Consider the following 22,287-nt stretch of genomic DNA (forward strand, 5'->3'; position numbering starts at 1 on the left):
TTTACGTAGATTTTAACTCCATGTTTCAGGGCCAAAATAGCCTCTTTCTGGCAAATCAGTCTTCAATGCAGTTTGTCCAGCGTAACCATCGACTCCCTCGGAAACAACATTGTTTCCCCACCAACTAATATCAACTGGATGGTACTGAACAGCAAAAAAGACAATAATGGCCGAGAACGCAAGACCTGCATCTAGACCCGCAGAGAGCACATAATTGTACTTTTCCCACCAGGAAGTCATATGTCTTCTAATATAATACATGAAAACAAATGACAAATACATTCCCCCTGTCTGATAAGCAAGGTTAAGAGGTGCCCATTCGAGGAATCCAATGGATATCAAAGCGGGATGAATATTCTTAAGTAGGGAAATTGGCTTGAAGATAGTCCAGTCGAGAATGGAATATAAACCTTGCGAGAACGATTTCTTTGCCTTACTTCTAATAGCACCACCATAATGCTTTAATCCCCACCAAACAAATGCAAGGATAAATCCAACAAGGAAGAGCCATCTAAGAACTGGATATTGTTGAGAGAATATTCTCTTAGGACCGACGAGACCCCAAATAACGGATGCACTGAAATAAATACGCGAACCGTTGTCACAGGTAAAGTGTTCTGATTGATCTTCATCACAAATTCCACTGATATTATTGTCCACAAAGTTAACCACTCCGTAACCAACAAAAGATGTAACAATTGTTGACAAAAGTTGACCCCTGAAAACCGCTCTAGGAGGAATCCTGGCATAATGAGCCATTTTCTGATCGGAAATATAAGTAGAGGCTTGACCATCGATGTTGTATCCGTATGCTTTAGCAAACATCAAAGATTCGGCACCCGGCGCAGCATAACCAATGATGAGTTCAACCAAAACATTTAGTCCAATACTAACACCCGCAATGGCATTCAATAAATTCATAGGAACCAAGAAAACGAGATTGATTCCAAGGACAAAAAAGATAGTCCAAACAGGAGTTTCAAGAGGGTAAACTTTAAGGATGATAATGGCGAAAATAAATGAAATGAGAACAATGATGTAAAACCACCAGTTTGGAACCTCAGGATATCTCCTCATTGCACGAGTGAAAGGGTCATCAAATCCATCATAAACGGATCCCTTTTCCAAGAAAATGTCGGCTAAATGAAGGAAGAATCCTTTAACATCGCCATGAACTAGAGCTGAACCAGCAGCCTTAGTTTCATTAACAATATTCATAATTGCATCTTTTATAAGTTTCCAGATATCACCACAGGCTTTGATAATAATTCTCCACTGATCCAAAATAACATAAAAGAACATCAAAGGATATGTTAAAAAGAATGCACCATAAACGACAAGATTAGCGGCAGTATAGAAAGGAGGGGAGTAGTTTTTATATTTATTTTCGTCCAACTTACTGCCAGTCATAACCATTGACACATTGTAACTTGCACCGGTATTGTCGTACAAACCGGAGGAATTAATTGGTAGATAAGCTGTTGACTTCGTGTTTGTGTAATATACAGCCAAAATAATTAGGCCTGAGATAAACGTGCCAAGATATTGTTGAGAATACGAAAAAAAATGGAACTGCCAATGGCTTGAAGTATCCAACTATATTCCAATCGAACGAAGTTATTGGATTATATGCAAGACCATAATCAACTCCAGTAACTGTTGCCAAGTTAAAGTTATCGGGCTTGATCCAGGTGATCCATGAGAAATAACTGAGGGCTTCGAATATGAAGCCTGGGAACCAGTAATAGCAAAAGCTTGCGGTGAAAACAATGAAGAAAAATGTATAGCGAGAAATACTCCAACCATGCGTTTTACTTCTAGCATCAGGAACCAACAATGCTCTGTTCAAAGCAAGAGTTGGAAGCTGTGTAGGCCAAATGGCTTCGATTGGGAAAACGACGAATCTTCTCAAAATACCCGCAAAGCCAAGACCCATACATTGAGTGGATAATATCAATAGAATGCAATATCCGGCAGTCAACCAATTATCGTGAAAGAAGACTTGCTGTGTTTGAATATTCCAGAACACGTAGACCGATGTAAGAGAAACATCGAAGATAATGGTTGCAAACATCTGCTCCTTATAATTCCAAGGACCAGGATTCAATTCAATACGATGACCGCGAAAATTGAAACCCCAGTTAGGGATAATTGTTTCCCACGCTTTACCACAAGGATAAAGCAAAGTTTGACAAACAGGAGAAGTAATGGTGATATTAGGATAACGGGAGTTGAAGAAGGAGTTAATGAATTGACCGATGACTGCCCAGATCAAACCAAGGATGTATGCCCTAATAGTTTCGCATGGTGTGTTGATGTCATCATTAGGGCTGGTAACAGCACGAACCTCGGCATATGGTGAGAAGTATTTTATAATGGCTGCTTCAGCTTTAACTTCAAACTCGTACTCTCCCTCAGGGAAATTTTGAGGACCTTCCAAGAGATCAGCAATTAACTTCCGGGAGGCCTCAGGGAAGTTCAAATCATCAGTATGTTCAAGTTGTGTATCCTTTAAAATTTGAATTGACTCCTCTATTTCCATACACTTGATTTTATCAAGAACAAACTGGACATCTGCAGAATCCATGTCATTACTTTTCGCATTGGTCTTTCTACCCATACGTTCGTATATTCGTTTATAATGGTCTTCATCCAAATCTTCCACATCGTAGAGTTTTTTCTTTTCCTCCTTACTGAGATCCGCAGATCCAGCAGAGTCGCAATCTTGAGGTGGCTTTGTCATGTGGAATTGAAATTTGCTTAACTAATTTAAGGTATTTATTTTTTCCTCTAAAAATTCTCTATTACACTAAATGTTGGGATACATTAGATGTTTTTACATTTTAAAGCAGGAGGATTCCACTACTTTTATATATTAATTAAGAAATGTAGAATAATTATTAAAAGCATCTCCTATTACTAAAGTTTCATTCAAAAAAATGGATTGATCATAAGGGTTTAATCCACAGTTTGATTTCAAATTCTTATCGTAAGTTAAAATCCTCACGAGTAGACGGCTGCGAAATAATATTTCGCTTTACTCTCTACTGCATGAAAATCTTTATTCTCTTTTTATTTTAGTTCTCGGAAAAAGCAGGATACATTGTTTCACAGAAGGGCAGATTTATTTAATACAAAATGTGAACTATCCACAGTTTTCATTAATTTGTAGTGGAAACACAAACTAAATTACCATTTATAAGGGCTTAAATACTCAAAAAAAAGCCTGACTTAAAATACATTTATCGGTACATTGGATGCTATGAAAATGTTATATGTAAGCCTTACAGTTTTGAGCTGCTGCTGCTATCAGACTTAGATTTGTTATCTACGATGGTCTTTATCGTTCTTTATTAATACATCCAATCTAAGAATTATGTATGCTTCGCGTATTTTTTATTCATATTTTCGGCATCTGTGGTATCTGTGGCAATCTTCTGGGTAGAGAACAATAAAATTCCACAATTTAATTGTACAGGAAAAAAGTGTCCCCGTCGAATGTTAGAACCTTTGGTTTCCCTACTCAAAAATAATTGGTTAAGGTATCAGATGTGCGGCGGAATTTGTGCCGAAAGGAGCCAGTAATAGTGATTTTATTGCTGCAATTGTTTGCAAAGTGCACAACTACTTTATAAAGTGTTTGACGCTTAGCCATTATAATTAAGAAAAAGTACGGCATCTAAGAAAAAGATATCGGTAGCGGCTTACCTTAATCTTTAAAGTAATTATCTAATAAAATTTATGGATAGATCCAGGCTATTTGTAACAAATACTCTTTGTTTAATGTAAACCAACGGCATGAACAGCTAACTTTTAAAATGTGCGGATGGAGAAATATTCCGATCTAACTGGAGGATCAGTATTACAATATTTTTAGTGACTTCTAGCAATTATGTTTCCTGACAAACATTTAATGTTATATTTTTTGACTCGTAAAAGATAATACAAGTTATATCCATAATTATTAAGAGAGGTTTATTGACGACAACACAAGCACAAAGAAAATTCTACGTAGCTCTTATGATATTTTGCTGATGTGGTTATTGTTTAGCACTATTTGATAAGTGGCGGCCGTAAAAAAAAAAGACGCCAAGTAAATAAATATACATGCATTGCCGCCGACGCCGAAACAGGTGCTTGGCAATAGAACTCAGTTCTTATAACATAAAAATAAAAAGGGGCGGGCGGCCTAAAAAGCTAATGATAATTTCATATTTTGGAATAGTCGATTAAAATATTTGCTCTTTTCTTGTTGCAAAAGCACTACTGATTACTTTACAGAAGTATTACTGTTCATCTATCTGTTACTTCTTAAAGTTGAAAGGATGCATATTATGATCTTCCTATCATTCATAAACTTGAACTTAATCTAACTATTTTCCGTAACAAATTACTGCTTGTAATATTTAACTTATCGGCTTTAAAAATGATAAATGACAGAGGAAATACTTAGATACCTCTTATCTTTATGCGTGAGATATTTCTGGGCTTAATTTTACGCTCAATATTTATTATAATATTTAATGAACTAAGTAGATGATTCCTTTATTTTTTATTTCGTGGTATTCAAAAGATATTGGTCATAACTGCATTGTTCCTGTTGTTAGTGTGCGCTAATGTTTGGTTGAGTTACATAATCAGGAATACCAATTCGATAAACGGATGTGAAAGTGATTTGTAAAGTTGTGGTCTTTAAAAAGGATTGAAGAGGAAAGCAAAAAAGTTCTGTTAAACGAACAAGTGGCCGAGGAAAGGTAATTCCCATTGGCTGATTTTATGGCTAATAAGTAATCAAACAATAAAAAAATAAAGAAACTCATGAAACCGAATGTTGTAAATTTGTTTACCACCTGTGCGGATGAAATAGGCAGGATGTAAATGGTCATCTGGAATAATGAAAGTTAACCAAGTTAAGCTAGTTATTAAGGGACCAACGTACTAATATTATTTCTACCACATAGCTTTAGTATTAGCTGCTTATTTACGTAATCAGGATATAAAGGTAGTTTTCAATGAATCTCTGACAATAGCAGTTTCAACACTATCGTAAAAAAGTAGGTATTAAACTTGAAACTAATTATCAAGATTAGAAGTAAAATACAGACATCAGATTATAGGGGTACAAGTACAATGATAGGATACCATCAATGCATATGTCTAAAAGGAAAATAATGGGCATACAGGCTTCAACTTCAGTAATAAGTAATAAAATGTATATATATATACTGCTTTTTTGAATTTTGAGGCTATGCGGAATGTGACATGATTTATGTCAACAAAGGATTCAAACTTTAGAATACTTGTGAATTTCTTGGTGCATGACCCACATGCACCTCGGAAAAAGCTATATTCGCGCGGCATTTCAGAAAAAATGATGCAGAGCGCGGTATAAATTATGAAAATCGCGCAAACATTTATGCAGGTCACGCAAGCGTGTTGAAATACATCATATCCCCATTTATAAAACAAAATTTCTAACGGCTACGCAAAATTTTACACGGCCTCCGACTTCTCGGTATATTTCATCTATTATTAAATTGTCAGTATGAAACGAAACGTCGAAATATGCCGCGAAATTCATCTTGGATACTATTTTGACATTATCTGCAGTTAATAACATATTTTGTCTAAATTTAAATATTTCAAGACCACATCGATTCTATTTTGTGCTCTTAATTTTATTCAGTATTTATTTTGATTATACTATAGTTGTCACATAACAACGTTGGACAATGATTGTACTTTAATACCATTCATATTTTTGAATAAAGTGTGGTGAGCGTTCTTAGCCTTAAAATGACACCTTAAGTATTGTAGTTGAGTTGAGTTTTACTTTAGAGTTGAAAGAATTACATCATTCTTTATATTTAACTTAAATTTTTACCTTTAAAATATAAAATGAAGTAGTAATAATAATAATAATATAATTTATTGGGTAAGTTTCAGAAAAGACTTGCGAATTGCAAAAAACAAAAAATTTGCACAGAGGTAGTGTAGTGGTCAAAAACAGTGATTAAAAAGCCGAACTTTAAAGTCTTGGCAACCAGATATAGAGTTCCGGTTAGGAAAATATAAAATTCAAAAAATGATGTGAACCCTCTTGTCTAAAATCTTACAATAAAATAGACTTATGAATTAACTAGCACACCTTTTAAGAGTAAATATAAACTTATTTAAAGTAATAAAATTATAATAGTAACGCATCGCTGCAAGGAAAATGTCTGCTGTTTCTCCACCCTCTACAGATTTTGACAGCAAAAAAAGTTTTTGGTGCATACATACCAAAACACCTATGTAAAGATGCACCCATACTACGTAAATCTTTAACTCCATGTTTCGGGGCCAAAATAACCTCTTTCTGGCAAATCGGTCTTCAATGCAGTTTGTCCAGCGTAACCATCGACTCCCTCGGAAACAACATTGTTTCCCCACCAACTAATATCAACTGGATGGTACTGAACAGCAAAAAAGACAATAATGGCTGAGAAAGCGAGACCTGCATTTAAACCAGCGGAAAGCACATAATTGTATTTTTCCCACCAGGAAGTCATATGTCTTCGAATATAATACATGAAAACAAATGACAAATACATTCCCCCCGTCTGATAAGCAAGGTTAAGAGGTGCCCATTCGAGGAATCCAATGGATATCAAAGCAGGATGAATATTCTTAAGTAGGGAAATTGGCTTGAAGATAGTCCAGTCGAGAATGGAATACAAACCTTGTGAGAACGATTTCTTTGCCTTACTTCTAATAGCACCACCATAATGTTTTAATCCCCACCAAACAAATGCAAGGATAAATCCAACAAGGAAGAGCCATCTAAGAACTGGATATTGTTGAGAGAATATTCTCTTAGGACCGACGAGACCCCAAATAACGGATGCACTGAAGTAAATACGCGAACCATTGTCGCAGGTAAAGTGTTCTGATTGATCTTCATCACAAATTCCACTGATATTATTGTCCACAAAGTTAACCACCCCGTATGCAACAAATGAAGTTATAATTGTGGACAAAAGTTGACCTCTGAAAACTGCTCTAGGAGGAATCCTGGCGTAATGAGCCATTTTCTGATCGGAAATATAAGTAGAGGCTTGACCATCGATGTTGTATCCGTATGCTTTAGCAAACATCAAAGATTCGGCACCCGGCGCAGCATAACCAATGATAAGTTCAACCAAAACATTTAGTCCAACACTAACACCCGCAATGGCATTCAATAAATTCATAGGAATCAAGAAAACGAGATTGATTCCAAGGACAAAAAAGATAGTCCAAACAGGAGTTTCAAGAGGGTAAACTTCAAGGATGATAATGGCGAAAATAAATGAAATGAGAACAATGATGTAAAACCACCAGTTTGGAACCTCAGGATATCTCCTCATCGCGCGAGTGAAAGGGTCATCAAATCCATCATAAACGGATCCCTTTTCCAAGAAAATACCGGCTAAATGAAGGAAGAATCCTTTAATATCGCCATGAACTAGAGCTGAACCAGCAGCCTTAGTTTCATTAACAATATTCATAATTGCATCTTTTATAAGTTTCCAGATATCACCACAGGCTTTGATAATAATTCTCCACTGATCCAAAATAACATAAAAGAACATCAAAGGATATGTTAAAAAGAACGCACCATAAACAACAAGATTAGCGGCAGAATAGAAAGGAGGGGAGTAGTTTTTGTATTTATTTTCGTCCAACTTACTGTCAGTCATAACCATTGACACATTGTAACTTGCACCAGTATTGTCATAAATACCGGAGGAATTAATTGGGAGATAAGCTGTATATTTTGTATTTGTGTAATACACGGCAAGAATAACCAATCCAGAAATAAATGTGCCGAGATATTGTTGAGAATACGAGAAAAATGGAACTGCCAATGGACTGAAGTATCCAACTATATTCCAATCAAACGAAGTTATTGGATTATATGCAAGACCATAATCAACTCCAGTAACTGTTGCCAAGTTAAAGTTATCGGGCTTGATCCAGGTGATCCATGAGAAATAACTGAGGGCTTCGAATATGAAGCCTGGGAACCAGTAATAGCAAAAGCTTGCGGTGAAAACAATGAAGAAAAATGTATAGCGAGAAATACTCCAACCATGCGTTTTACTTCTAGCATCGGGAACCAACAATGCTCTGTTCAAAGCAAGAGTTGGAAGCTGTGTAGGCCAAATAGCTTCGATTGGGAAAACGACGAATCTTCTCAAAATACCCGCAAAGCCAAGACCCATACATTGAGTGGATAATATCAATAGAATGCAATATCCGGCGGTCAACCAATTATCGTGAAAAAAGACTTGCTGTGTTTGAATATTACTGAATGCATAAACCGATGTAAGAGAAACATCGAAGATAATGGTTGCAAACATCTGCTCCTTATAATTCCAAGGACCAGGATTCAATTCAATACGATGACCGCGAAAATTGAAACCCCAGTTAGGGATAATTGTTTCCCACGCTTTACCACAAGGATAAAGCAAAGTTTGACAAACAGGAGAAGTAATGGTGATATTAGGATAACGGGAGTTGAAGAAGGAGTTAATGAATTGACCGATGACTGCCCAGATCAAACCAAGGATGTATGCCCTAATAGTTTCGCATGGTGTGTTGATGTCATCATTAGGGCTGGTAACAGCACGAACCTCGGCATATGGTGAGAAGTATTTTATAATGGCTGCTTCAGATTTAACTTCAAACTCGTACTCTCCCTCAGGAAAATTTTGTGGACCTTCCAAGAGATCAGCAATTAATTTCCGGGAGGCCTCAGGGAAGTTCAAATCATCAGTATGTTCAAGTTGTGTATCCTTTAAAATTTGGATTGACTCCTCTATTTCCATACACTTGATTTTATTGAGAACAAACTGGACATCTGCGGAATCCATATCATTATTAGAGCCGGACTTGGAATTTCTTCCCATACGCTCATAAATGCGCTGATAATGATCCTCGTTCGTCTCCTCAACTGAGGTGAAGCCTTTCTTCTTCTCTTCAAAATTTTCTGGTGATGCGGTGTCTGAAGACACCGAATCTTGAATTTCTTTTTCCATTCCTTAAGTTTTTACGCCAAACGGCTTCGGTAGTGCCTATTGTAGAAAATATTATAAAGAAATTCTTTATAATACGTAACGATAGAAGTTGTAATGAGGAGTGTGCTGAAACAGAAAGGAAATAGGAATCAGCAGCCCAAAACCATAATTTCTCATATTAATGCCCCAAAGATACGCATATAATACATTTATATATTATGATGTTCTTCAAAGTCCACGAAAAATAGATCGCGGAAATGAACAAAGAAAACTTCGAGCCATTGAAAACAGAAATAAATGCATTTAAGCCATCTCAATCTCATCCTTCCAAGTATACGGCTGTCCACCTTGATTTATTAGTTCTTGCTCTAAGGCATTGTTTTTTCCGAGTCGAGTGCGCAATATTTGGGGGTGCGGGTAAAGGGAATTTGGTCTACTTCAAGGAATATCTCAGTTCTTTTCATTACTTCAAAAGTATGGCTTTTTTTTGAACAATCAGTTTCAAATTCTTAATTTTTGTCTCCTGCCTTTTCTGTTTGTTTAGGGGACTGATTATCAGGATGCCACCAAGATTATCAGATAAAATTAAGGTGAATCATAACTTTATCTGTGGGTAAATGTTTACTTTCGACAAGCTCTTTTGAAATGGCAATGGGCCAAATTAATCATACCATTGACGCAATGTTTCAGTAACAAATACTTTTTGGGCCTTAGTTATATGAAAAATTTCAGAACCAAGTGGAAAAGGAGCCAGCGGCTTTCCTGTACCCATACCCATCGAGGAATAAATATGACAATGGCCAAGTTTAATTCGCTGTTGCGCAATCGGAACTTCTGAACAAGAAGCGAGCTAAAGATATGTTGTGGCTACGAAAGCGGAACATTTTTTGATTCCGCGTGGGTATACGGCTTTAATACAATCACAAAAAAAGTATTTTAAGAAACACAGTTATCAATCACATGTCAATGATCTTCAAACATGCTATCGTGAGCTCGACGTATTCAAATGGTTAGTTAATCCAATTGAATGAGGTGTTGGGAAGTCATGTATAATATCCAAACTGAGCTTTTTGAGCATTAATCGATGTAAGGAGTTGAGTTGTAGAAATACATGTTATGTATTAATTACGAAAACGAAAAATAAGATTAGCGGATGTGATAGACCATTTCGCGCTCCATTTATTTTCTGTATTATTTCTCGGCGGTTTTACGTCATTGTTTAAATTCTTCTTTTTGACGATCAACATTCCCAATACATCTAATATATCGGAACACTGAATTACATGGTGGGTCACACGTCTTAACCACAGTTATCTACTCCAAAAATTTCCCCGCAATAAATGTCTTATAAATAAAATATGTACGGTATGATAAATTCCGACAGCATATATGAATTCGATTAGTCATTACCGCCGTAACTGTTATTAATTGTCAAGTATACGTTAGTCCTCAGAAATCAGCTCTTGAATGTCTTCATCACCAATTTTCCCTCAGAAATTGGAATGTCCGCTGGAAGGCTATGCTTATCCACTTGAATATTGCCAGCACTACAATTGTATACCTCACTGTAAAGCTCTGCCATAAGTTGTGAAACTGGTTCTGTATACCATCTCACGTTATTTGGCTTGAACCAACCAAGATGACCTCCATGGGTAGTTGTGATCATAGTAATATACGGATTGAAACTTGCTCTTTCAACTGGTAGTGCCCCGACATCAAAACCACCAGCTACCGGGTCATCCTCAGAGTTTATATTCAAAAGCGGTGTTCGAATGTTATTCATACGTATTATCGGTGATGCATAGCAGTAATACTCATCAGCACAACTAAATCCAAACATTTTACTGGTGAAATTGTCATCAAAATGGGATAAACGATCCATCTTTCTGATATTCTCTCTTGAATAGCTCTTCTTGAATTCCCTGGATAAGGATAATTCATCTTTCTGGTTGGCTATTAATTCCAGCAGATTTTTTGTCATACGTGGACTATACAAGTTACCCGAAAGGAAGTGAGATTCCAATCGGTTTGATGAGGCACGCAAATCCCAGATGCACGCAAGGGTAACGGCGAAATCAATCCCTGACTTGTCCCCTTCCTGGGCTAGATAATTTGTTAATATTATAGAACCCATTGAAAATCCAACAGCAAAAATAGGGCGGCCAGGGTATCTCTGTCTTAGAACTTTCACAGCTTCCCTAACATCTTCAGTCCATAATGCGCAAAATAAAGAAGGTGTTGTAATATTCACACCACCGCAACCTCTAGCGTTAAGCACAAAACAATCGAAGTGCTCCTTGTTGAATAATGGATTCATTAAGCACCGGCAATATGGCTCTGCCGAAGACCCTGATAATCCATGAAGTGCAAGTACAATAGGTCGTTTACTTTGTTGTCCATCCTGTTCTAAAAGTTCTTTCTTTGTGAAATATCTCGTCGATTTTCCAAGATACAATTTCTTCTGTCCTTCTGGAATATCACAAGACTCCGGCTTGGCACTTCGGAACTTTGCTGAACTGATAACCTGATCAAGTGCTGCTGAACCTCCATCCCGCATCCTGAGAATTTGTCTCCCAAAATACAATTGATCACGAGAATGAAATGTCCTCACACCGGCATACATGGTTTGAAGATCTCCTGTGAAAAGAAATGGGTTCAACAAACATATCGCTTGATCTCGGAGTGTTGGTATTTTCTTCCCAATAAGTTCCTTTAAAGTAAATGAATTCTTCCCATCATTCCCAACAAATTTTATAGGATTTCTTGGTTCAAAATAATGCACCCTGTTAATAATGCCTCCGTGTGCCATTAGAATTAGAAACAGGCACACAACAGAACCATATATTTGCAAATAATGTGTTTGGAAAGCCTGTTTTAGGTAACTTCCAAATTCCTTCTGGTATTTTGGTGGGGATTTGATAAGTTGCTCAATGAGAGCAGTACTATCTCTTTTCGTATTTGATGCCATAGCAAAAACCTCAGGACCAACTCCGAAAACCAAAAACACAATGGGAATATTTATTATCCTCATGTTGTGCTGAAATATTCAACTAGATTTCGTTTAGCATCGCACGCAAACATATGGATTATACGTGACATCATAAAAATTATTAAAAAAATAAGAGTAAACTCCCTATGGGGGGCTCGAACCCCCGACCGTTCGGTCGACTTCTTGCCCATAAAGGCGTTTAAAAGCCGAACGCTCTACCGACTGAGCTAACAGGGATTTTACGAAAATTGTGAGGGATCGAACAAGGAAAAGTCACGTGTTATCCAAATGGTTACGTAATATTATGAGCGAAGCAACATGAGCGAATTATTTATTAAAATTGGACGACGAGATGCAAATATTTTATTAAGCAGAAAAACGAGAAAATATTAAATGAGTATTTAGCCTTTTTGGAAAACTCAAGATGAAGATAAGAAAGAAGAAGCAACAGCTTAGATAAGAAGAAGATAGAAAAAGAATAAGAAGAACAGAGATAAGAATAAGAGAAAATATAACAAGAAGATAAAAATAAGAAAACAAATAAAAACAAATACAAAACAAGTCATTAAAATAAATATAATAACACTTCAAATTATAAACATATACAAAGGGGTGCTTTTATCTATATCCTAGTGAATACAAACTAGTTGATTATTTCATTATACATTACTTCCGCACTTACTTAAATTACATCATAACATTCTAAAAACACTATTTTACAACATACAATACTTCATCTTTTAGTGGTTTGATTCAACACTTCAAAACAAACACACAAATCACTTTGGACTTACATAATCTAAAATAATTTAGGTTCAAACCAAAGCAGACCCCTTACAATTGGTAGCATCGGATAGTTACGATTACAGAACAAAGGATATAACAATATGGATTCATCAAGACCAAATGGAATTAATTCGAACATCAGCCCACCAAAGGCGGATTTCAATGGTTCGGGAAGAAACATGGCAGCCAGAGCGAACATTTTGATTCATGAGATGGATGAATATTTCGAAGCCGCAGAATTGACAAACAAAGTTAAAATGAAGTACATCTTTTCCAGAGCTTTGAGCGGTGTTGCAAAAAAATGGTACGATCAACATATCAGATTAGACGAAGAATACGGGGAGAAAGAGTATGAGCAAATTAAGAAGACATTTTTGGAACATTTTGCACCAGACAATGCTTTTCAAAAGGAAAGTTCAAAGGACAAGTTTTTCAAACTCACCCAAACAAGAGAGGTTCAATCATTTGCAGACGCTTTATTGACGATTGCTATGGAGATTCCTAGTTATTCAACCAACAACGAACTCCTTATAGATAAATTCATCAGTGGACTTAATCCAAAGGTCAGACATCACATGCACGCAGTTCCAGATGGGTCACATTTCGAAAAATATTTAGACGCAGCAAGGGAAGCAGAGAAATTTTTGAAATCAGATCCTGTTTACCTGGCAGAGTTGAGTGCCATGCAAGGAAACAATAAGAGACGTAGAGGCAATTATGGAAACAACAATCAATACCATAATCAAGGAACAAGTAGAAATGGATACACCAACAATGACAATAGTGGAAGATACAATAATAATTACCAGGCAAACCAACGTGGATATTTTGGAAGAGGATCTTACAGAGGCCGCGGCTATGGTAGACGCGGGTACGGTGGACCAAGAAGAGGCCAGAGTTACAGAGGCAATTATCATCAGAATGGTCAGCGCAACTTTTCATACTATGGTTCACCACCACCTCAAACGGGTACGAATCAACAGGGCTATGCCCAGGGGCACTTGCAGCGTATAGAAGCACAAGATGCACTAACAGATAACTCAGAAGACGTTGATATGGAACAAGAGAATAATTTAAATGCGGAGAGTCAATAGAAGCCGACCTATCTATTGATACACAAAGCGGTCAGAACGAAACAGAAGTGAAAATGCGTAATATAAAAAATTTTAAGAAAAAGGAAAATATAAAAACGAAAAAACAATTGGAAAATAGAAAAGAACAAAAAGACTTGAATTTGAACTCTTCGTACTCACAAAAAATTACAAAAACGCAAAAAAATACTGAAAATTTAAAAAATCAAAAAAATACTGAAAACTTAAAAAACTCAAAAAATAAAGAAAATTCTAATGTTCAAGAAAAAATAGAGGAAATACCTCATAGCGATCTAGATGATGCTCATGCCCTAGCGCTTAATATGATAGATCAAGATGCCTCGGTTTCCGTTAGAACACTCGAGAATAATGTATCTGATCACAATACAGAAAGTGAAGAATTTGTTGAAACCCTTAAAGAAAATTTTGAAAAATTAAAGTTAGAAAACCCTGATTTAGACGAAAGTTTTTTAAATGAAATTGTGTATAAGAATTACGGCCAGGACTTAAACTTAAACTACGTGGAAGCACCGCAAATTGCTGAAGCAGCTAAGGTAATTGCAATCTTAAAAGGGGCTTACCACATGCCAGTGGTCATCGACTCAGGGGCTACATCGAATTTCATTTCGAGGCAGATCGTAAAAGATTTAAATTTAGAATCAGAAATAAGGAGATGCGAACCTTTACAAGTTAATGCAGTCGGTCATAAAATGGTGACTTCACACTTCATCGTTTTGGATTGGACATTCCTTTTCCAGACTGAGATTAATGCAACGGTCGCGTTCTTCATAATTGACATTCCTACAAGAGATGTCTTCTTAGGTTTACCGTTTATTCAAAGGTACCAAGAATTTATTAATTGGAAACTTATCGGGAAGAGCAAGCCTTACCAGAAAACTGATTATAATATAAAATGTAATTGTCTTGACATAGCCGATTATTTAAAAGAACTTCGCAATCCAGAGCAAGTTCCCGGCATGCTATATATACAAACTCTTACCCCAGAAAATACTCAAATACGCACAGAAACAGAGGTTAGTGGAGTGGCACACTTAAAAGAAAAATTAATTAAAGAATACTCTGACGTGCTTACGAATGACCCTCCAAGTACACTACCTCCGAAAAGAAATTTAGTTCATCGTATTATCCTTCAAAGACCTAACGATACTACTTTTAGAAGGCAATATAAATTAAGTCACGCAGAACAGATCGAATTGACCAAACAAGTTAACGATCTTATGAAACGCAATTGGATTCGGCCAAGTGCTAGTCCATTCAACAGCCCAGTATTATTTGTAAAAAAGAAAGATGGTTCACTTCGAATGTGTGTCGACTATAGGGCTTTAAATAATCTTACTATTAAGGATAAATTTCCTATTCCTGATATTGAAAAGCTTACTAGCGATCTCGGAAAAGCAAAAGTTTACTCTAAATTAGATTTAATGTCAGGATATTACCAAGTTAGAATAGAGGAGACTGATATCGACAAAACAGCTTTCAGTACCGAAAACGGTCACTACGAATGGATGGTTATGCCATTCGGGCTAACGAATGCTCCTTCAACATTTCAACGACTGATGAATAATATTTTAGCACCTTACTTATCGAAATTCGTGAAAGTTTACATCGACGATATATTGATTTACTCTGAACATACGGCAGATCATTTCGACCATGTCCGAACCGTGCTTCAAACGCTACGGGAAAATAAGTTAATAGCAAAGCTCAGTAAGTGTGCATTCTTCTTTAAGAAATTAAGGTTTTTAGGCTTTGTAATTACACCTGAAGGTGTCGAGACTGATCCAGATAAAATAAAAGTTATTAAAGAATGGCCTACGCCAACCAGCATTAAAGAAGCACAATCTTTTCTCGGATTGACTGGTTTTTACCGAAGATTTATTCAACGATATTCATTAACTGCTAAGCCGATTTTAGATTATATTGCAAAACGTTGTGAGTGGACTTCCCTCCAAGATACAGCATTTAAAGACCTTAAAAATAAGTTCCTGTCAGCACCACTTCTTGTACATCCAATATGGGATCCGGGTTATACCTTTCGTATTCATACGGACGCGTGTGGTTATGCGGTTGGTTACGTTCTCGAACAACTCGATCCTTACGGGAAAGTTATAGGAGTTATTGCTTATGGTTCAAAGAAATTATTACCAGCTCAGCTTAGATATTCTATTTACGAACGAGAGTTCTTGGCAGTGATTGAGGCTTTAAAAACATGGCGTTATTACTTAATGAATCGCAAATTTATTATAAAAACGGATCACAAAAGTCTCATACATTTAAAGAATCAAAATCTCATTGACACTCAAAGAGTCGCCAAATGGATTGACTTTTTGTCCCAATACGACTTTGAGGTTGAATATATTAAGGGACATGATAATTCAGCAGCAGACGCACTATCGCGTTATCCGGAATTAAAATTATTAGAACCAGCTGCCGGTTTAGAGTTAGCCGCCGCAGCAGTCTTAGATGCCTTAGCGCTCGAAGACATAGATAAAAAACGGTCCGCCACATTTCTACATTCTATTATTACTTCTACTCTTGAAGACAATGCAATTGCAGATATTACCGATTCAGGCGCAATGATTGCAACATTGACGTCTGCTGACGAGTCCTCTGGATCCGTTCAGTCTATTTTAAAGTGGAATGATGACCTTAAACAACAAATTATAAAAGCGTATAAATATGATAAAGACCTAAGCAGAGTCTATGAGCTGTTGAAGAATGGGGCGAAGCTGAAACCGTCTACGCAGGACCTTCGTCATTATGCTCAGCACTTCAGATATCATAACGAATTACTATATTACACTACTTTTTTGGGTAGCGAGTATTCTAGATTAGCTATTCCATACGATAAAAAGATTAAAGATTTACTTGTGAGGCAATGTCACGACTCCATTACTGCAGGACATTTTGGATATTTCAAGACTTTCGAGCTAGCTCATAAAATGTTTTATTGGCCTAAAATGTTAAACTATATTAAGTCGTTCTGTAAGTCATGCAGCGTTTGTCAACGAAATAAGACCTCTACTCAAGCTGTCCAAGGACTATTTTCACCATTACCTATACCGGAAGGTCGATGGACCGATGTCTCTATGGATTTTGTTACTGCTGTTCCGAAAACTATTCGAGACCATGATATGATTCTGGTTATCATTGACAGATTTACTAAAATGGCACATTTTATTGCCACAGATAAAACTCTAGACGCACCACGTTGTGCACAGTTATTTTTGGCCGAATGCTTTAAGCTTCATGGCATCCCACACCGTTTAGTGTCGGATAAAGATATTAGATTTATGAATAAGTTTTGGTATACATTTAATAGTATGGTAGGTACCTCCCTACTCATGTCTACGACAAACCATCCGCAGACAGATGGCCAAACTGAACGTGTCAATCGCGTTTTAAACCAATTAATTCGCACATATTGCGCTAATGACTTGACAAGCTGGGACACTATGCTTCCTATGCTAGAATTTGCTTATAATAATAGTATACAAAAATCATCAGGCATGACTCCGTTTGAGCTCAGCCAAGGTTATAGACCTACTTCACCTACTTTTATATCAGGCGCCAGAGTTGATAGCTCTAGGTATAGTCCTAATGCTGAAGAATATGTCAAACGCATGAAACTCGTTATGCAACAAGCCCAAGATAATTTAGTTTTAGCTCAACATCATCAGGAATTACAACATAATAAGAAAGTTCGCACTCATGATTTTAAAGTTGGAGATCTCATACTTCTAAACAAGGATTGCTTCAACCGGAAATATAAATATCACAAAGTTTTACCAGTTTTCATCGGACCTTACAGAATCATTAAACAACAAGGTGATAACGCATTTGAAATCGATTTCCCAGAAACCGTACATACAAAACGTGTTTTCAATGTCCGTTGGTTCCGTCACTTCCTTCAACAGAATGCCGCATTCCCTCGCGTTCCTCCTCGCACAGACCTCGAAATTTTACAACGATTGAGTGAAGTTACAGCTATTGCCGCTTATGATCGCGAACATCAAACTTATGACGTCCATTGGAAAGATTGTGATCCCGAACATAGTACTTCAATTCCAACATCTTACCTTAACAAAATGCCATCCCAACTTCGTTCCACATTGATGACCAACTTAGGACACTTAATCCGTTTACAACAATACGAAGATCATTCAAAGGATGAATTTGGCACACCACCGGAGGGTTACACAGTCGATTAATGCGACCTACAACATTTTGAATTTTGTTTTAAGAGTGGTAACGATCGAGGACGATCTTTTTGCAAAGCGCGGTATTGTGAGGGATCGAACAAGGAAAAGTCACGTGTTATCCAAATGGTTACGTAATATTATGAGCGAAGCAACATGAGCGAATTATTTATTAAAATTGGACGACGAGATGCAAATATTTTATTAAGCAGAAAAACGAGAAAATATTAAATGAGTATTTAGCCTTTTTGGAAAACTCAAGATGAAGATAAGAAAGAAGAAGCAACAGCTTAGATAAGAAGAAGATAGAAAAAGAATAAGAAGAACAGAGATAAGAATAAGAGAAAATATAACAAGAAGATAAAAATAAGAAAACAAATAAAAACAAATACAAAACAAGTCATTAAAATAAATATAATAACACTTCAAATTATAAACATATACAAAGGGGTGCTTTTATCTATATCCTAGTGAATACAAACTAGTTGATTATTTCATTATACATTACTTCCGCACTTACTTAAATTACATCATAACATTCTAAAAACACTATTTTACAACATACAATACTTCATCTTTTAGTGGTTTGATTCAACACTTCAAAACAAACACACAAATCACTTTGGACTTACATAATCTAAAATAATTTAGGTTCAAACCAAAGCAGACCCCTTACAAAAATGTAAATGGTCGGACTGAAGGTAACAACATATTATTTTTAATAACCTGAAGTATAAGGATTCTTTAGATGATTACCAAATCCGTCTAAAGATATATAATAGATTATTAAGATTGTTATCTGATACTTCTCGTATCCTTTCATATCTCTTATCTCATAGCTCTCTATGAACTATTATATTTTTTTCATTATTCTATCTAATCACTTATCTTTTCAATCCCCCTTTCTAGAAAAATAACTAAATCATAATCTAACCTTGCCTCTGTATCAAAGGAGGGCAAGGGCGCATATTTATATTAAATGGAGAATGACACTTCTTCCATTTCTCTTCCAATTTCATACAATAACAAATTATATGCCAAAGAGGAATCCATCCTGTTTGGGAACTGTCAGAGTATATAAATCCCGTGTGACATTTGTATCTACTTAATTGCTCACATATCTCTGTGCCGTAGCACTACCGAGCGCGCAGATGCCCAAGGTTATGAACGGGATTGGCCATATAGTTCGGATATAGAAAAGACTTCTGTTGCATAGAATGACCCCCATAACAAAATAGGGTCCTTACGAACACGTTTGTAATCCAGCGAGAACCCGAAGGTTACTCTTGGTTTCAGCTGAAGGTTCACTTCAAGATGGATTTCCTTATATGAATATGTATTGCAAATTACACAATAAAGTCGTCGTCCCTTCTAAGAGACACATAGYATATAAGGAAAAAGTAGTACATACATATAAGAGATATTTTTCCGCAGAAGTGGAATAGGTCATTCTCAGCCGAAAGTAGATTAGGGAGAAATTTATTTCACAGGAAAAATTTCCCCGCGAATTATTTCTTCTATCTGTCTGAACATTAATTTGATTCACATATTATAAATCAAATACCAGTTGAACCTTTATGCGTTATTAACATATGAAACATTATTATAACTCATAGGTTCCGACACGCTCCCTTGATTTGTAACATCTGAATAAGCATGTGCCTTAGTTTATCCATGACCTTGATAGTTATTGGTTTAGTAAGCAAATCAGCTAATTGGTTTTCTGTGCCAACATGCCTGATGACAAACTTCTTTCGATTAAATCTCTCTTCAAGACATTTAAGCCTGACTGCATATGGCTTTGCCTTTGGCGAAAAATTACCGAAGGACCTATTGTATCTATGGCAGACTTGTTGTCGACTAGTAACTCAGGACAATGAACCTTTCCTTGATAAGCAGAAATAAATTTCATCAAAGGATGGAACCATTCTAACTCATCAGTTAAGAAATTGATGGCTTGTAATTCAGCTTCGGTAGAAGACTTGCACACCAGTGGAGTGTAGTGACTTCTCCAATGAACTGGCGCATTAGCAAACATGATAAAATAACCATTCATCGATTGACGAGTAATTGGATCTTGCGCATAGTCACTATCCGAATAGCAAATTAGATGATTAAGCTTATCGGCGTCAGTGTTCTGATAAACAATTGTCCTGAATCTCGAAAAATAGAGATATCGAATTGTGTGAATCACCTGTTCTCTTACTAAATCATGTGGATAAGTAGAGAATCTTGCTAAATAATCAACTGCATAAGCAATGTCTGGTCGAGTCATAGTAGAGACATAAAGTAAACAACCAATCTTGCGTCTATAATCCGTAACTCTTTTATCCAATTCCTCTTGAGTTAATTTCAACGGGTGTTGATCCATATCAAAATAAAAGTTAGGACTCAACGGTGTAGCGCATTTTCGTGTCATCTCAATCTTCAGTTTCTCAACAAACTCTTCAATGTAAGAGGACTGACATAAACTAATTCTTCCAACACGACCATTTTTAAGTCTCTCCACCTTAAGATCTATACCTAAAAATCTTTGAACATATGTCTTTGGATCTTGTTCGATGATCTTTAATTCATAAGCTTTCTGTAAGTGCTTAGTGACCTTCTCAAGAATAGATTTGGTCGATGCACCTATAATAATATCATCCACAAATAGACCAACCACGCAATCTGTTTTTCCCTTGACATCTTTATGAATGTATGTGGAAGGAAATGGGCTCGAATATTCAAATCCAATCTTAGCCAAATATGCCTTGATTGTCTCGTGCCATAATTTTCCAGATTGCTTGAGACCATATAAGGCTTTGTTAAGCCTGTACACCACCCTCTTACCGGTTGATACATCGGAAGGTTTGACAGAACTATGATAGCCCTGTGGCTGATAGATGTACAATTCGGTATCAATTGGACTATTAAGATAAGCCGTTTGAACATCAAACTGTGCCATGAACCAGTGTTGTGTAGCAATAAGAGCAAGAATGCTCCTCATGATCTCAGGTCGAAGTGTGGGGAAAAAGTCAAGGTGTATGTTGACTCCTTCTGGTGGTCGCCGTGAGCAACGAGTCTCGCTTTGAACCGACCATCTGACTTGATGTTGAAGACCCAACCTGTGGAGACCGTCCGGCTCAAAATTCTAGGATCATCTGTAATAATAGGTTTGGGATCCCAGGTGCAATGTTTCCGATGAGAGTTAAACTCATCAGCAATTGCTGCTTTCCACTTTGCAGCTCCATCATTACTGCTTATCGCCTTCTTGTAGCTACTTGGTGTAACTGCCAGGTGAACATCACTTAGCAACACTTGGGTGACCTTGAGCTTCTTGTGTTTAACCGCATAACGCCAGCGGCCTTTTGCTTTCAGCCTAGATCTACCTGTGCCGATCGGTGGCACCGTGCTGTCATATCGGTCCAGATCGCCATCATCATGAAATTGACGTTTTCTAGTTAATGGTCGATTCAATGAACGCATATTACGACCTTGCCACGATGGTAAGCTATTCCCTTTAGAAGATGTAACTTCAGACTTTTTACCAGCCACGGAAGAAGACGTCTCACTGCTCGTTTTTCCGGAATCGAGTCTTGGAGGATGTGGGTAATCTTGAGGTGATTTATCTCCGTGTTTGGCTTGCTTGATTGAAGAGTTTGGCATCAGCTGACTGCCAGCGCTCTTGTCGTCTGATGTTATAGTGCGTGCGACTGAATGCTCCGTATGCTTTCGTTGTTCGATCCCTGCCTTAACAGGATCTGCACCCTTCGGCTTCTGATTGTCTTCAGTCCATGCATCTAACTTGCATGTATCAGAAACTCCAACTTTCACATGCTTACCGAAGCTATCCGATGGATTTAAAGTTTGCAAAGAGTCCCCTGACTCCTTTGCAGTGGAAACAACAGTTGGTTTAAAATTTGCTCTACCATTGGTAGAAGTGTTACCACCTTTAGTAGAGCGACCATTTGATTTATTCAACTTGTCGCTCTGTGCACCCTCGCGTCTTTTCCGAGAACGCTTTGGATGCTTAGCCCTACCAGCATTTTGGCTAACGAGCGACTTTCCGGGATTCTTCGCCTCGACCCTTACCTCGGGTGGAAGTTTCTTGTAGTGTATTCCGGAAGTCGAATGATCTTCTGGATCCAGGTCGAAAAGAGAAGTACCTTCTACATCCT

At 36.9% G+C, this 22,287-nt stretch overlaps 4 protein-coding genes and 1 non-coding gene across 5 annotated transcripts; 1 reads left to right on the top strand and 4 right to left on the bottom strand.

Moving 5' to 3' along the window:
* Positions 1-12: 12 nt before the first annotated feature.
* On the bottom strand, positions 13-2,743 carry BRETT_004724 (uncharacterized protein; the record flags this gene model as incomplete). Its single annotated transcript, XM_041283217.1, has 2 exons — positions 13-1,478; positions 1,507-2,743. 2 exons carry the CDS (start codon positions 2,741-2,743, stop codon positions 13-15), a joined length of 2,703 nt encoding a protein of 900 aa, XP_041136569.1.
* A 3,580-nt stretch (positions 2,744-6,323) lies between these two features.
* Positions 6,324-9,062, bottom strand: BRETT_004725 (uncharacterized protein; the record flags this gene model as incomplete). Its single annotated transcript, XM_041283218.1, has 1 exon — positions 6,324-9,062. The coding sequence occupies one exon, from the start codon at positions 9,060-9,062 to the stop codon at positions 6,324-6,326; it is 2,739 nt and encodes a 912-aa protein (XP_041136570.1).
* A 1,435-nt stretch (positions 9,063-10,497) lies between these two features.
* BRETT_004726 (uncharacterized protein) lies at positions 10,498-12,072 on the bottom strand (the record flags this gene model as incomplete). Its single annotated transcript, XM_041283219.1, has 1 exon — positions 10,498-12,072. One exon carries the CDS (start codon positions 12,070-12,072, stop codon positions 10,498-10,500), a length of 1,575 nt encoding a protein of 524 aa, XP_041136571.1.
* Positions 12,073-12,170: 98 nt separating this feature from the next.
* BRETT_004727 lies at positions 12,171-12,267 on the bottom strand. Its single transcript has one exon. It is a non-coding gene; the product is annotated as a tRNA-Lys (tRNA).
* A 650-nt stretch (positions 12,268-12,917) lies between these two features.
* BRETT_004728 (uncharacterized protein) lies at positions 12,918-13,910 on the top strand (the record flags this gene model as incomplete). The annotated part of the gene is made up of 1 exon (XM_041283220.1): positions 12,918-13,910. The coding sequence occupies one exon, from the start codon at positions 12,918-12,920 to the stop codon at positions 13,908-13,910; it is 993 nt and encodes a 330-aa protein (XP_041136572.1).
* Positions 13,911-22,287: the final 8,377 nt, after the last annotated feature.

Source organism: Brettanomyces bruxellensis, chromosome 7 (genome assembly GCF_011074885.1).
Source record: "Brettanomyces bruxellensis chromosome 7, complete sequence".
Taxonomy (NCBI): domain Eukaryota; kingdom Fungi; phylum Ascomycota; class Pichiomycetes; order Pichiales; family Pichiaceae; genus Brettanomyces; species Brettanomyces bruxellensis.